The 14,278-nt window shown below is 37.6% G+C and overlaps 1 protein-coding gene across 3 annotated transcripts in view; it reads left to right on the top strand.

Annotated features, from left to right (window-relative positions):
- The window catches only part of ACOT12 (acyl-CoA thioesterase 12), a 50,051-nt gene extending 36,220 nt beyond the window's left edge, over positions 1-13,831 (top strand). For 2 of the 3 annotated variants that reach the window (XM_021084505.2, XM_003480872.5), the window contains 4 exons: positions 7,162-7,295; positions 8,225-8,353; positions 10,320-10,446; positions 10,707-13,831. In XM_021084505.2, coding sequence (XP_020940164.2) covers positions 7,162-7,295; positions 8,225-8,353; positions 10,320-10,446; positions 10,707-10,868 — 552 coding nt within the window. In that variant the 3' untranslated portion in view covers positions 10,869-13,831. The remainder of the gene's footprint in view (positions 1-7,161; positions 7,296-8,224; positions 8,354-10,319; positions 10,447-10,706) is intronic. The other variant, XR_014838162.1, reaches the window with a different exon arrangement.
- The last annotated feature ends 447 nt before the right edge of the window (positions 13,832-14,278 follow it).

The raw sequence follows: 14,278 nt of genomic DNA, 5'->3' as shown, positions 1-14,278 counted from the left end.
GCCAACAAACTGGACAATCTAGAAGAAATACATAAATTTCTAGAAGCATACAATCTTCCAAGACCGAATCAAGAAGCAATAGAAATCCTGAACAAACCAATCACTAGTGGTGAAATTGAATAAATAATCAAAAAACTTCCAGGAAACAAAAGTCCAGGATGGGATGGCTTCACAGGGGAATTCTATCAAACATATAAAGAAGAGCTATTACATATCCTTCTCAAACTGTTCTGAAAAATTTAAGAGGAAGAAAAACTCCCAAATTCATTCTATGAGGCCACCATTACCCCAATACCAAAACCAGACAAAGACACTACAAAAAAAAAAAAAAAAAAAGACAATTACAGGCCAATATTTCTGATCAATATAGATGCAAAAATCCTCAAGAAAATATTAGCAAGCTGAATCCAACAATACATAAAAAGGATCATATACCATGATCAAGTGGGATTTATTGCAGGGACATAAGGATGACTTTATATTTGCAGATTAATATGATACACTACATTAACAAAAGGAAGGATAAAAATCATATGATCATTTTAATAGATGCAGAAAAACATTTGACAAGATTCGACATTCATTCATGATATTAACTCTCATCTAAATTGTGATAGAGGGAACACATCTCAACATATATGGTAAGTTCACAGCTAACATCATACTCAATAGCAAAAAAACTAAAAGGTTTTTTCCTCTGAAATTAAGAATAAGACAAGGATTTCCACTATACATTTCTATTTAACATAGCATTGGAATTCCTAGCCACAACAATTAGACAAGAAAAAGAGAACACAAGAAAATAATCCCAGTTTAAATCACATAAAAAGAAGAAAATACCTGTGAATAAACTAAACCAAGCAGGTGAAAAATCTATTCTCTGAAAACTGTAACACACTGATGAAGGAAACTAAAAATGATATAAAGAAGTGGAAAGATATCCCATGCTCATGGATTGAAGAATCAATATTCTCAAATGACCATACCACACAAAGCAACCTACAAATTTAATACATCTGGCATGACAATACCCACAACATTTTTCAGAGAACTAGAATGAATAATCCTAAAATTTATATGGAACCATGAAAGACCCTGAATAACCAAAGCAGTCTTGAGAAAAAAGAACAAAGCTGGATATATCACAGTCCCTGGCTCCAGAGTATATTACAAAGCTACAGTAATGGTGCTGGCCCAAAAACAGACACATATAACAATGGGACAGAATAAAGGGCCTCGAAATAAACCCATGCACTTATGGTCAATTAATCTATGACAGGGGTGGGGGCAAGAATATACAATGGGGAAATAGCAGTGTCTTCAATAAGTGGTGCTAGGAAAACTGCTCAGCTATAAGTAAAAGAATGAAATTAGAACATTTTCTCATACTATATACAAAAATAGACTCAAAAATTTAAGACTGGAGACCATAAAACTCCTAGAAGAAAACAGGCAAAAAATTCTTTGACATAAATCATAGCAATATGAGGAAAAAAAGAACAAAACAGGATCTAAAATATTTTTCTGGATGTGTTTCCTAAAGCAAAGGAAACATAGGAAGAAAGAAACAAATGGAACCTAATTAAGCTTTTCCAAAGCAAACAATGGGGAAATGAAAAAACAGCCTATTGAATGAAAGAAAATATTTGCAAGTGATATAACCAATAAGGGGGTAACCTCCAAGTCAATATAAAAAAAAATAACCCAATTAAAAAATGGGCAGAAGGAGTTCCCTGGTGGCCTGGCAGTTAAGGATTCAGTGTTGTCACTGCTGGGGCTCAGGTTCGATCCTTGGCCCAAGAACTCCCTCATTCTGTGGGTGCAGTCAAAAAAAGAACTATGGGCAGAAGACCTGAATAGGTATCTTTCCAAAGATATACAGATGGCCAAGAGTCTCATGAAAAGATGCTCAACATCGCTCATCATCAGAAAAATGCAAATCAAAAATACAGTGAGTTATCACCTTATACCTATAGAATGGCTATCATCAAAATGACCACAAATAACAAATGCTGGCAAAGATGTGTCTAGAACAATGTTTTTAGGAATGTATATTGGTATAGCCACTATGGAAAATAGTATGGAGGTTCCTCAAAAAACTAAAAACAACTACATGGTCCAGCAATTACATATATATATATATATATATAGAGAGAGAGAGAGAGAGAGAGAGAGAGTGTCATATATAATCATATATTCATGTGTAGGAGTATAATCTATAAAGATATTGAATCACTCTGTTGTCTACCTGAAATGAATATAACCTTGCAAATAAACTATATTTCAATTTTTAAAAAGGTAAAAAATCTTGGGGGGGGAGCTTTTTTAAGAGTCAAGTATCTTTCCAGCTCTGTCTCTTCCATTCCACACCCACTGAACTAGGGTCCTTCAAATCACCTTGCACATTCCTACTCTGAGTTTGGTTTTCATATTCCACCTCTCTCTCCTCCTCCTCCTATCTACCTACCCCAGGCCTACCTGGTCTTCAACACCCAGGACTAAGCTTCTCCATAAAGCCAATTACCCTGACTGAAGGAACTTACCCCTCTAGGAACTCCTTTAACAATTACTTCTTTACAATTAATTTGCCAATCAATTATGCATTATCTTGTAACAGTTCCTCCATGGCTACACTGTATCGATATTTGTCTTATAGAGCAATTTAACTTTTTAACTTCAACACATGATCTTTTCCCTAAACTAGATTATAAACATGTTAAGAATGAAGCCTTGTCTTGACTTCTTTGTATCTCTTTTAGCACCTTTTACAATGTTTGCATGTCAACAAATTTCAATAAACATGTATCATTTGGATTTTAATTTATCTAATTTCAGAGGTGTATCAGGAGATCTTCTGAAGCTGATGTCCACACTAAACAGATTATAAACCCTCTGAGGCCCTTTTGTTCACCCCTATAATTCCAGAACATAGCAGTGCCCACCACTCTGGAGATGCTCAATAATCCCAACATTTATCTATGCTCATATTTCAATGTGTACTGTTTTTCATCATCAATGAAACAGTAGCCTCTAAAGTAGGATTATCATATTTTCTGGTTTTCCTGGAACAGTCCGGATTGTCCCATCATAATTATTAACAGTGCCTAAGTGTTCCAATTTAGATAATAAATAATAGGGTCACTTACCCTGAAATGGAAGCAAATTCAGATGCTACTGCATTGATTGTTTCACCTCTGGCTTGACCTCCTCTTCATGTTTTGGCTTTGGTTGTTTGCTTTTATGATGTCTTGGTGCTCACTTCTGAATCCTTTCAGGGTCTTCCTTACCTTCTTTGGATCCACTTAGGTTTCCATCTATGCTTGGTTCAGTGGTGCAAAAACACAGGTTTAACATAACAATGCTACTTGCTTCTCCTTATTCCTCATAAAAGCTGCTTCAAGACTTTGCCTTCTTTTATTAATATGAAAGCTGCTTTTTGCATCATTGCGAGCATCTGAGCATTCATGAGAAGCGTAGGAAAGGATACTCTCTTGTCTGGAACAAAGGACAAGAACATATTTATTTAGTAAAGTCAGATAACATTAAAACTTCAGTTCTTTAGGAGTTTGGGGCCAGAAATCAACCTAGACAAACAAATGTGTTTTTACAGTGTCTAAGGAAAGCCATCAATCATTAATTCTTAACTTTTGTACAGATACATATTAGAGAATATTATGTAACTGAAGAAACATTCTTATGTTATCTCTGTTGAATCTGAAGCCCTCCTTTTTCTAGATTATATTTATGATAAAAATCTAGTTTTTTTTCTTTCTGAGTTATCCCTCTCTCTCTCCAAGTTTTTAAGGCTTCTATATGCTTGTTTTAACCCCTTCACCCACTATATGCTTTTAACTTTAAAATACAGCTCACTTATTTTTTCCGTCACCTTTCAGCTGAATAAAATCTTGTAACATAACTGTCTGTTAAAATTATACTTATTTGAGGTTTTAAAAATCTATACTTATTTTTTAGATGTTTTGATAAATGGCAAATGTCTAAAATTGTTGGTATTTGTAATGAAATTGAGCAGTACTTACTGTTTTAACCTACATTTCATTTTCAGTGTGTAATGGTGGAATTAATAGCAGTAATACAAGAAGCAAAATATGTACCCTCATCTTAAAGAAGCTGATAGTCAATTTTGAAAGCATCACACATGTACATATCACTGCTGAGGAATAATTTTAAGGTAGTTTATAAAGAAGTGAGAGATTGTAGTATTTAAAATGCAAAAGTCAGCTCTTAGGCAAATCAAAGTCAGGGAAGAGAGTTGCTTAGACAGCTTTGGAAAGGAGACGATTCTTTCCTCCCTGAGGATAGTACAGGGGTAAATTGCTGGAGGGGTAAAGTGGCATTCCAGACAGTGAGCAGCTTAAGCCAAGCCTTCCTGATGAAAGTCAGCATTGGTACAAGACTTAATTGACAGACATAGCTTTTTATTTAATAAGTGGATGAGAGTGTACCAGCAGCCAGAATGGCAAGGATCACGTGAAAACTTTTACACAGGACAAAATCTACAGGAAACAGACCAGAGGAGAACTAGTCTGTTTGAAGCTGGGGAGGGGCTGGTCCCAGGGCTCCACCTGACCAAGTCTCCTCCTCTTAGCTCCTGGGATATAATGCATCTCCAAGGAATCTACTCCTCTCCCCATGACTCCGTAAACACAACCAGTTTTGTCCTCCTTCCCACAATATAGTCTCAATGACATACGTGTCAACAGAGAGTACAGAATTCTAAAACTTTTTGAGTTATTTCCTCTTGTGCCATTTGTATAAGACCCAAACCCATTAATTAGAATCTTAGAAGGGGAGAAAAAAAAACATTAATAAAATGTTAACAAGCTCCAGCAAATGTTGAGCCTCCTTTAAGCTTCATTTCATAGAATATAATTCTCTAGGCACCAAATGATGAAACATTTGAGTTGGTTGCAAATGGAATTTAACCATTGTATTCTTCCAAGCATGTACCCAAACTCATTTTCTTGAAGAGTTGGTCTTGGAGAATTTTTCACTAAGAAAAGTTGGCTTTCCCAAAGTAGCACAGTTTAAAGAGAGCCAACACCTCCTGCTGCCTTTCTTTGCCTGCTTCATCTGCATCAACATCATTGACTCTGACAGCAGAGTGATGAGAAGGACTTTCTGTTACTTTTACCTTCAGGGAAAGGATCAAAATATCCAATATGGTACTTAGCACTGGATAAGTCTAGTGAGATCTATAAGGGCAGAATTTAATGATAGCTACTTAGCATGGAGTTTGTTTTGGCTCCAGGTTAGGAAGCAGCAGCATGTGTCTGCAACCTGAGAGCAGCTTCCTGGAAAAATGCTGTGATAATTTCTTAGGGCCACTGTAACAGTACCACAAACTGGGGGTCTCGCAGTTATGGAAGCTGCAAGTCTGAGACCAACATGTGGGCAGTATCAATTCCTTCTGAGGGAGAGAGGGAATATCTATTCCAGGTCTCTCCGTGGCTTCTGATGGTTTGCTGTCAATCTTTGAGACCCCTTGGATTGTACATCCATCACCTGACCTCTGCTTCATCTTCATATGGGATTCTCCCAGTGTATATGTGTGTGTGTGTGTCTAAATTGCCCCCTTTTATAAGGACACCAGTCATATTGGACTAGGGGCCCATTCTACTGCAGTATAACCTCATCTTAACTTACTATATTTACAATGACCTTGTTTCCAAATAAGGTCACATTCTGAGGTACTAGAAGTAGGACTTTAACATATGAGTTGGGGGGTGGGGGGAACAATTCAACACTTAAAAAGTGCTTGGCCTAGTCTTACATCCCACTCTACCCTGGTTCTACCAAGGTTGACCATGGCTGCCCCAAAGCCAGAATCTGACTGAGGTGGTAGAATTCACTCTGACCACCTGCCCTCACTCCTCTGAGATTGCACAGCTCCATCAGGCTGGAGAGCCACATGGACACCAGGCTTTTATAAGGTGACTTCTCCCTTAATTTATACCAATGAACCTCCTGCTACTTCGACTGTACAGGGGGCAAAAGTAGCTAATTCTGTGCTGGAGTGAGTCTCAGCCACCACCTAAAGCCACACTCATAGTCTGCTTTCTGTTTGATAAGTGCCCACAGCCTACTTCTCCTCTGCAGGCTCAATGTAAAGACAGGCTTGGTACTGAGGTCAAATAGAGAATAAAATGGTATAAGCAAATACTTACTTCTTTCCTTTCTAAGCTGCTTTTAGTCAGTTTCTCATTTCTTCATTCTCTTCTTGAAGATATTTATGTTTAAATAAAGGTTTTCCTCTCTTACAGCCTGATTTTTCCATCTGCTTGATTCCTGCAGTGAAGTCTTAACCCTATGCTTGTTTGTCTTCTCGCAGCTTGTTGCCATGGGAATGATTATAAGATGGCACATTTCAACGCTAACTTCAAAGAACCCTGAAAGAGATGGAGAAAATGGGCAGGATAGAAATGTGTTCTTAGCTGAACATATATCTCTGATTATTGGTACAAGTACAGTAGAATGAGAGTTCAAAGTAACAGGGGATACATTAATGTTTAAGTATATGTCAAATGGCTTCCCCAGACAAGCCTTCTCTTATCTAAAGAATAATAAATACTAGAAACCCAGGGACTGGCCTCTCAGGAAGACAAGCCCTTGTGATTCACAAATGAAAGAATGCTCTGTGCTAAAGAAACAAGGTGCTTGAGAGGATGATTCTGAAGGCAGTTGACTTGCCTCTTGGGTCCCTTCGGCCCATGTGAAGGTATGCCTGACATTCTTGGAAAGTATCTTTGGCTATCACCTTGACTCCAAGGTCTAGAGGAAAATGAAGCACTAACTTGCCCAGTGATATTTTCTGTTGTTCCTGGATAGAGGCAGGGAAATATCATAAAGAGATAAAGAGAAAAAGGCTTACACTCTTTATTTTTTGTGACAAAACCTGCTGCACAATAATTATATAACCCACCCTCAAGTACATGTTGTTTAGATGACAAAGGAGCATAGCTTCCTAGCCTGAGGTCTAGACATCCAAGTGTCTGAAGTGAAATTGCCATTGTTTGGCTTCATTATTATCCAGGTGCCACGATGCCTTTGTTAGTGCAGCCTATGACTGTATATACAAGCTTGTGGTTTTTAAGTAAAAACATCCATGTTTCTTTTGTATTTTTTCTTGTTATTTTCTTTTAGATAAAAATATATACTTTGGAAGAGCATGATATTTTATCTGTTTGGGTTAAAAAACGTGCAGAAAGACCAGCGCACTTGGCTTATCATCTCTTATCTGACTTTACCAAGCGACCTTTGTGGGACTCCCATTGCATGTAAGAATACGTTTTAAATATTTCCTTATTCAACCCTGACATCATGTAAAAGATGATCTCCACACTGCAGTCCATCTCCACTGTCCAAAGTATGACCCACTGTTTTATTGATTAAAGAGTATTTTCTAAAAATTGCTCTGCACAAAAAAAAACCTACATCAGGTGCCACTGAGAGACACAAAACACAAAGTATTATAATCATCTACTTTTCATCTATATTAAGTTGATATACTTTAGCCACATCTATTGTAATCTTCTCAATACCTCTTCAAGGTTGATATTATTCCCATTTAACAAGAGAGAAGTTCCAAAATGTGCCAAGCTCACAGAGGCAGTAAAGCAATGGAACCTGAACTGGAACCCGGGTCTATCAGGCTCTGAATTCCAGACTCTTGTACTTTAATACACAGTCTCATACAACCCCCTCCTTATTATTATCTACATTTTACAGATGGGAAAAAAGTGACCTGCCTAATATAAGACAGCTACTAAGTGGCAATCTAGGACTCAAAGCCAAGTTGTTTGATTTGAAACTTAGGGCTCCTTCCCAATACACCATATTCCTTTACCTAAGGGTCCCTCTTGGATTGTCCATATAATTGACGAGTTTTCAAAATATTATTACTTGATCCTAAAGAAAAATAATTTTGTGGAAAACAGCGATGTGCCTTTCTCTGCAGTGCTGAGAGCGGTGACCTTAGTGTCGGATGGCCAGCATTCTCTTCCTCACACACAGAACTATTCCTTCTGGCCACACAACACTAAAAACAGACTTTGAAAAATGATGCTGGCTTTGAGGGGATGGTTATATAAGCAAAAGAGAGAATGTGGACACCAATAATGAAATTATGCAAACAAACAAAAAAATGAATGCTTTATTCTACTGGATAGAAAAGTATAGACTTTCTGTCACTGTTCTATTTACATAGGTCCTGTGAAGTCATAGACTGGATAAATGAAGATGATCAGATTTATCATATCACTTGTCCTCCGATGAATGATGACAAACCCAAAGACTTGGTGGTACTTGTATCACGAAGAAGGCCTCTCAAAGATGGGTGAGTATCTGCAATTCAAGTTTATCGCAATGTTTTATAGTTTAGAGTAGAAAGAAAAAGTTGATATGAAAATAAGGAAGTCAATGGAATAAGCATTTCTTTTTTAATGATATTCATATGAGAATATGAGAATTTTCTAGATGAACCTTTAGTTATCATTAAAAAAAAAAATTCTATTAAGTGCAGGCAAAGCATCATGCAAGACTCCTAAAGCAGTTTGATTTCCTTTTGCTCCATGCAAATGTCAAACATACTTAGCAAGGAGTTTCCATCGTGGTGCAGCAGAAACGAATCTGACTACGAACCATGAGATTGCGGGTTCTATCCCTGGCCTCGCTCAGTGGGCTAAGGATCTGGTGTTGCTGTGAGCTGTGGTGTAGGTCTGATTAGACCCCTGGCCTGGGAACCTCCATATGCCGCTGGTGTGGCCCTAAAAAAGCAAAAACAAATCCCACATACTTAGCAAACCTTTGAGACATTCCTTTTTTGGTAAAAATGCAGTGAAAGCCAAATAAAACACCAGGAAATGGTTTTGGTTCAGAATTTACAAAGGCTCAACTGTGCTAGACACCCAGAATTGCTGGATGTTGATTAGAGCTCTGTTCATGGCTTCTCTATGGTCATTGGACTTTTTGGAAAATAATGTCTAGGTTCTAAGGGGAAGGGTCCCACAAGAAAGTATTCAAGGGACAAGAAGTGGAAGGTGCCAAGACAGTTAGAGTCTACCTCTGGAACTGGCCAGCATTATTTCTGATGTCAAAGCTGATCTGTAGAAATAATCCCTCACATGTGGGATTACTGCACATGGATGTTCAGTGTAGTATCATTTACTGCAGCAAAAGATACTAGAAATGAACTAAAGCTCCATCTTATAAATTATGGTGGAACCATACCACAGAGTACTATACCAGCATTAAAAAGGATGAAGCAGTTACTGAGACACTGAGACAGAAACACCTGCAAAGATTTATTGTTAGAGGGAAATCAAATTATAGACCAGTAGTTGTACAATGATTGTATTCATGCAAAAATCTACATTTGTCCCTTTGATTTCATAACTGTTATACATTTATAAATGGGTTTAGAGGGCCACAACAAAAAGTTAAGTGTGTCACCTCTAAGATGGGAGTGTATTGTGGCTACGGTGGACTGAAGGATGATTTCTATTTCCTTTTTTCTTTTTCTGGCAGCACCTGCAGCATATAGAAATAGAAATTCTTGGGGGGCAGGGGTCGAACTGGAGCTGTATCTGCGAGCTACACCACAGCCATGGTAGCACTAGATCTGAGCTACATCTGTGACCTACTCCACAGCTTACAGCAACATCTGATCCTTAACTCCATGAGTGAGGCTAGGGATTGATCTCACATCTTCAGACACAACATTAAGTCCTTAACCCACTGAACCACAACAGGAATTCCAAATATCTATTTTCTACTCTATAAGGTTCTCTATTGTCTGAGAGTTCTTTAAAACAATGATAGGAGTTCTCTTGTGGCACAGCTTAAGGATCCTGCATTGTCACTGTAGCAGCTTTGGTCGCTGCTGTGGCCTGGGTTCCTTTGGAAACTTCTACCTGCCACAGGCACCGCCAAATATAAATAAATAAATGAAATTTTAATTTAAAAAATGACATTTTTTCATTAAAAAAGAAGAGACTGAAATCACAACCCATTAGGACATGCACACGCACACATACACAAACAGTTTCGAGGTTGACCCCAGCTTTGCAGAGTTATGCAAAGTATATGTAATTCTCAGGCAGAAGACACCTTTGGCTCATCTCACTATATTTTCTATGCTTGAATGTAGCCATAGTGTTTCTAATGCATACCACTCATCTAGAAGATCTGGATCTCCATAGTTTTACTTTACTATATAAACAAACTGCATTAGCCAAAGGAATTGTCTAAGAACTATGCTTCACTTCTCTCAAGAACTAAGAAAGTGTTCTTTTATCTTTCAGTCACACTTACACGGTGGCAGTGAAGTCGGTTACTCTGCCATCAGTCCCACCTTCATCACAGTACGTCAGAAGTGAAATCGTATGTGCCGGATTTCTCATCCATGCTGTTGATAGCAATTCGTGTACCGTAAGTTTGAGGAAACATCAGCAGATTAATTTGCTCCTATAGATACAGAGAAACCTGGATTTACTAATTAACTGTAATTCTGCAACATGTGCCCACCCACACCCACCAGGGAATCCTAAGGTAATCCTTTCAGATCCATTCCCAAAAGATCAGAGTCATTGTCTCCCCTACACCAACAAGACTGGGATCGCTGCTTGAAAAAACTCAAGTCAATAAGAAATTAAAACATTGTTTTGTTTTGCTTTATTTTTTTGAAACAGATATCTTACTTTAACCAGATTTCTCCTGGGATCCTTCCTTACTTTGCTGGAAATCTTGGTGGGTGGTCAAAATCCATTGAAGAGACAGCAGCCTCCTGTATACAATTCATAGAGAATGCTACTGATGATGGAGCTATGCATATTTTAAATGATAAATTTTAAATTACCTGTCCTTTGATGTCCCACTTTCAATTTCAAGCACCCTTAGTTCTGACACTTGGCAAGCTTCTGGGCTACGAAATAATGTCATATCGGTCTAAGCAAAAAATGCAGTTATGAAGAGGTTAAAAAACAAAAAGATTTGGGTGATTTGGGTGACCCAGTGATTTTTAACATTAAAAGTTTTAAAACTCTGTTGTAGATCACCTGTGGCTCTGCTCCCTTCCAGGGACGCAGGCAATGGAAAATTTCTCATAGGCAATATTTTGTGTTCTGTAAAATGGTGAGTTTGGTTAACAGAATCAAAAAAGTTTTATGCTCAGGGCTGAAACATATTCTGGGTGAAATTTTAAAATTTTTTATAAAGTCAGAAATGATAAGTTGGCTATTTGATTAATCGTATGGGGTTATTCCATGTACGGCAGGTATCTGTATGTTGGGAGCATCTGACAAGATGTATTACATGTTTTAGAGCTTTAAATTAGGAAGACATTAAAACATAATGGAATCCAATCAATTTTAGTAATAGGAACTACTTTACTAGTGTCACTGAACATATATCAAGGTAGCTGACCATTTTAGTATCTATTGCTCTATATACACTCACAAAGTACCTGCAAAATGTGACACTGTAGAGAAAGAATTAACTGAGCTCTTCTTTCATAACCATTACATTAGAACTTTATTCCCTGGACTTTTACATTTATTATTTTACTCTGTGATTTGTCTTAACTTTAAGACAAACCGGCCTACGTCAACTTCTAAAAGTTGGAAGACTTCATCATTAGAGTTTTGAGCACTTAAGAGGTTAGAGATATCCTGCTTTAGTTTGTCTAATCTTTACCTCTGTCCAGGTCTGGTTGTAAATATTTTATTATTCTGTGCCAGCATGTTTACATTAATATGAACTTTGGGCTGTGGCCCAATCTTATGAATTAACAGTTATATACAATAAAAAGAGTGGATATGTAGATTAAAATGGTCATATATTACACTTCAAACGTAGAAAGATTTTTGAGAATATAGATCTTTTAAAAGATAAAAAAAGCGAGTGTAAAGGGGGTTACATTTCACTAAAATTTTGTATGCTAAAATTTCAGCCCTCTCTTAACAACTGACACACTTCTAACTTCTATCTTTACCCAGTCTATGACGTCACAGGACCTGTGTAAATAGAACAGTGACAGGAAGTCTACACTTCTCTACCTGCTAGAATAAGGCATTCATTTTTGTTTGTTTGCATAATTTCATTCTTGGTGTCCATATTCACACTTATGCTCACCTAACCATGCCCTCGAAGGCAGCATCATTTTTCAAAGTCTGTCTTCAGCGTCGTGTGGCCAGAAGGTATCGTTCTGTGTGTGATGAAGAGAACGCTGGCCATCCAATGCTAAGGTCACTGCTCTCAACACTGCAGAAAAAGGCACATTGTTGTTTCCACCAAATTATTTTGAATTTTAATTTTCTCGAAATTTTTTCCTGAGCAGTAACAGAGCAATTGTGGGGTTGAAGGACTAGAGTAACTTTGGTTGGGTCACTTTTAGACATAAAGATGTTGCCCACTCTAACTTATAACACCGGCATCGTCCATACCAGAACTGTCCAATGTGGTAGCCATAAGTCACATGTGACCATTTAAATTACATTAATTAGAATTAAATAAAATTTAAAGATCATTTCTTCAGCCACACTAACCCCATTTCAATATTATCCGTTACACGTGGTCTCATGAAGCTCACTTGTGGACTCCTGGACTAAAGAGATTTTAATAGGTTATAATCTGGAAAAGACAGCAATACATTCGGGCTCTGCTGAGGGCATCTCAACATCTGTTGCCTGAAAGCATGCCACAATTGAGTAAGGACTCCTGTTGGAAAATTCAACAACAGCCCTTAGGTTGACCTTTCCTTTTTTTAATGGAAATGTGTTTGATTGCTCTCTCACTCATTTAATACATACTTAATAAGAACCTCCCTGGTGTTAGAAACTTTTAGGCATTGTGGGTTCACCAAGGAACAGAAGCATACTGATCACATCGTAATAAAATAAATAAATAATATAGAGTATTTAGGAGATACGTGTTAAATGGAAAAAGGATAAAGGATGTGAGGTCTGGGGAGGTGTGGGAGGTGGTTGTTCACATTTTAAATAGGGCAGTCAGTTAGCTCTCTTGAGGGACATTTGAGCAAAAACCTGAAGGCAGATGGGGACTGAGCCACGAGGATCAGTCCTGCAGGCAAAGCCTTTGAGATGGGACTGTTTCTAGCACTTTCTAGGAAAAGTAGGCTTGAACAGAGTGAGAAATAATTAAAGACAGCAGAATTAAAGACAGCCTTCCCCATTCTTTGGCCCTGGCTTTAAGCAAACACACTGCTCCAAGGGTAAGCAGCTAAGCTGGTTCATCAGCAGTCACCCTCAAGCCCATGGAGACTAAGGATAGAGGAAACATAAAAATGCAGTCATGCTTATTTTTTCCTTTGGCATGTCAAAATATCCTCAAGGAACATTCAAGATTTCATGCTATTCCTAATGGCAAGGGTTTTCAAGAATTTCTAACAGGACCGAAACCCTTTTGATTACGAAAGGAAGCTCATTCCTATTAATTCTTCCTGGTTTTAATGCAGCTGAGTTTCTGATCTGTATTTAGTTTTTCTATCATATTTTTTAAAGAAGAAATCTAGAGGAAAAAATGTGAAAATTGACCTGCATAATTTAGAATATAGTTTACCCTTATACTTAAACACCTCTAGGAAATGAACAATTTTAATAAAAACTGAAAGAACGCCAGAGTATTTTTATGTATACCATCACATGGTTCTCTTCATATTTCTTACTGCACATTTCAGAGATAACTTTGAAATTTTTTACTGGTTTATTTATAGGAGAGTAGTTTTGAAAATATATGTTGAAAATGTGTATGTTAAGAAATAAATTTTATGTTTTAGAATAAATTATTAAAATGTAAACTATTAAGTTTGTTCATGTTTTATTTCACTCGTTTGAAGGTAATGTAATTACTGGGACAGACAGTTCACCTTGGACCCAGAGACGTATTGCATGTTCCTGCTGAATGTGCCAGACTGGAAGACTTATCCTAATTCTGAGCAGTACCTGTAGCTGGTCCCAAAGGCAATTAAGTAGGTCAAGGTGACCACAGCATGACTTTAGTGTAATGGCCCACTCTCTGGGCATAGGAGACCCAGCTTGTTTGCTGCTTGCTATAGTGTTTGCAACTTACTCAAAGAGTGCTAGGCTCTGGATTCCTCAGCTGTGACAAAAACCTGCTGTCTATAGCATCTATCTGGGCCTATCATGCCACCCTGTGGGACTGAGGGAAGAAGGGAAGCAGCACAAATAAGTCGATACTCACGTTGCTTGCTGTGCCATGACTAATACTGTCCTTTGTCTCTGAA

Source organism: Sus scrofa, chromosome 2, assembly GCF_054392235.1.
Source record: "Sus scrofa isolate SSC_HxYL_T2T_F1_AM1 chromosome 2, Sscrofa_HxYL_maternal_Yorkshire_Landrace_v2.0, whole genome shotgun sequence".
Taxonomy (NCBI): Eukaryota; Metazoa; Chordata; class Mammalia; order Artiodactyla; family Suidae; genus Sus; species Sus scrofa.
The sequence above is the reverse complement of the archived record's forward strand: the minus strand, read 5'-3'. Positions and strand labels throughout refer to the sequence as shown.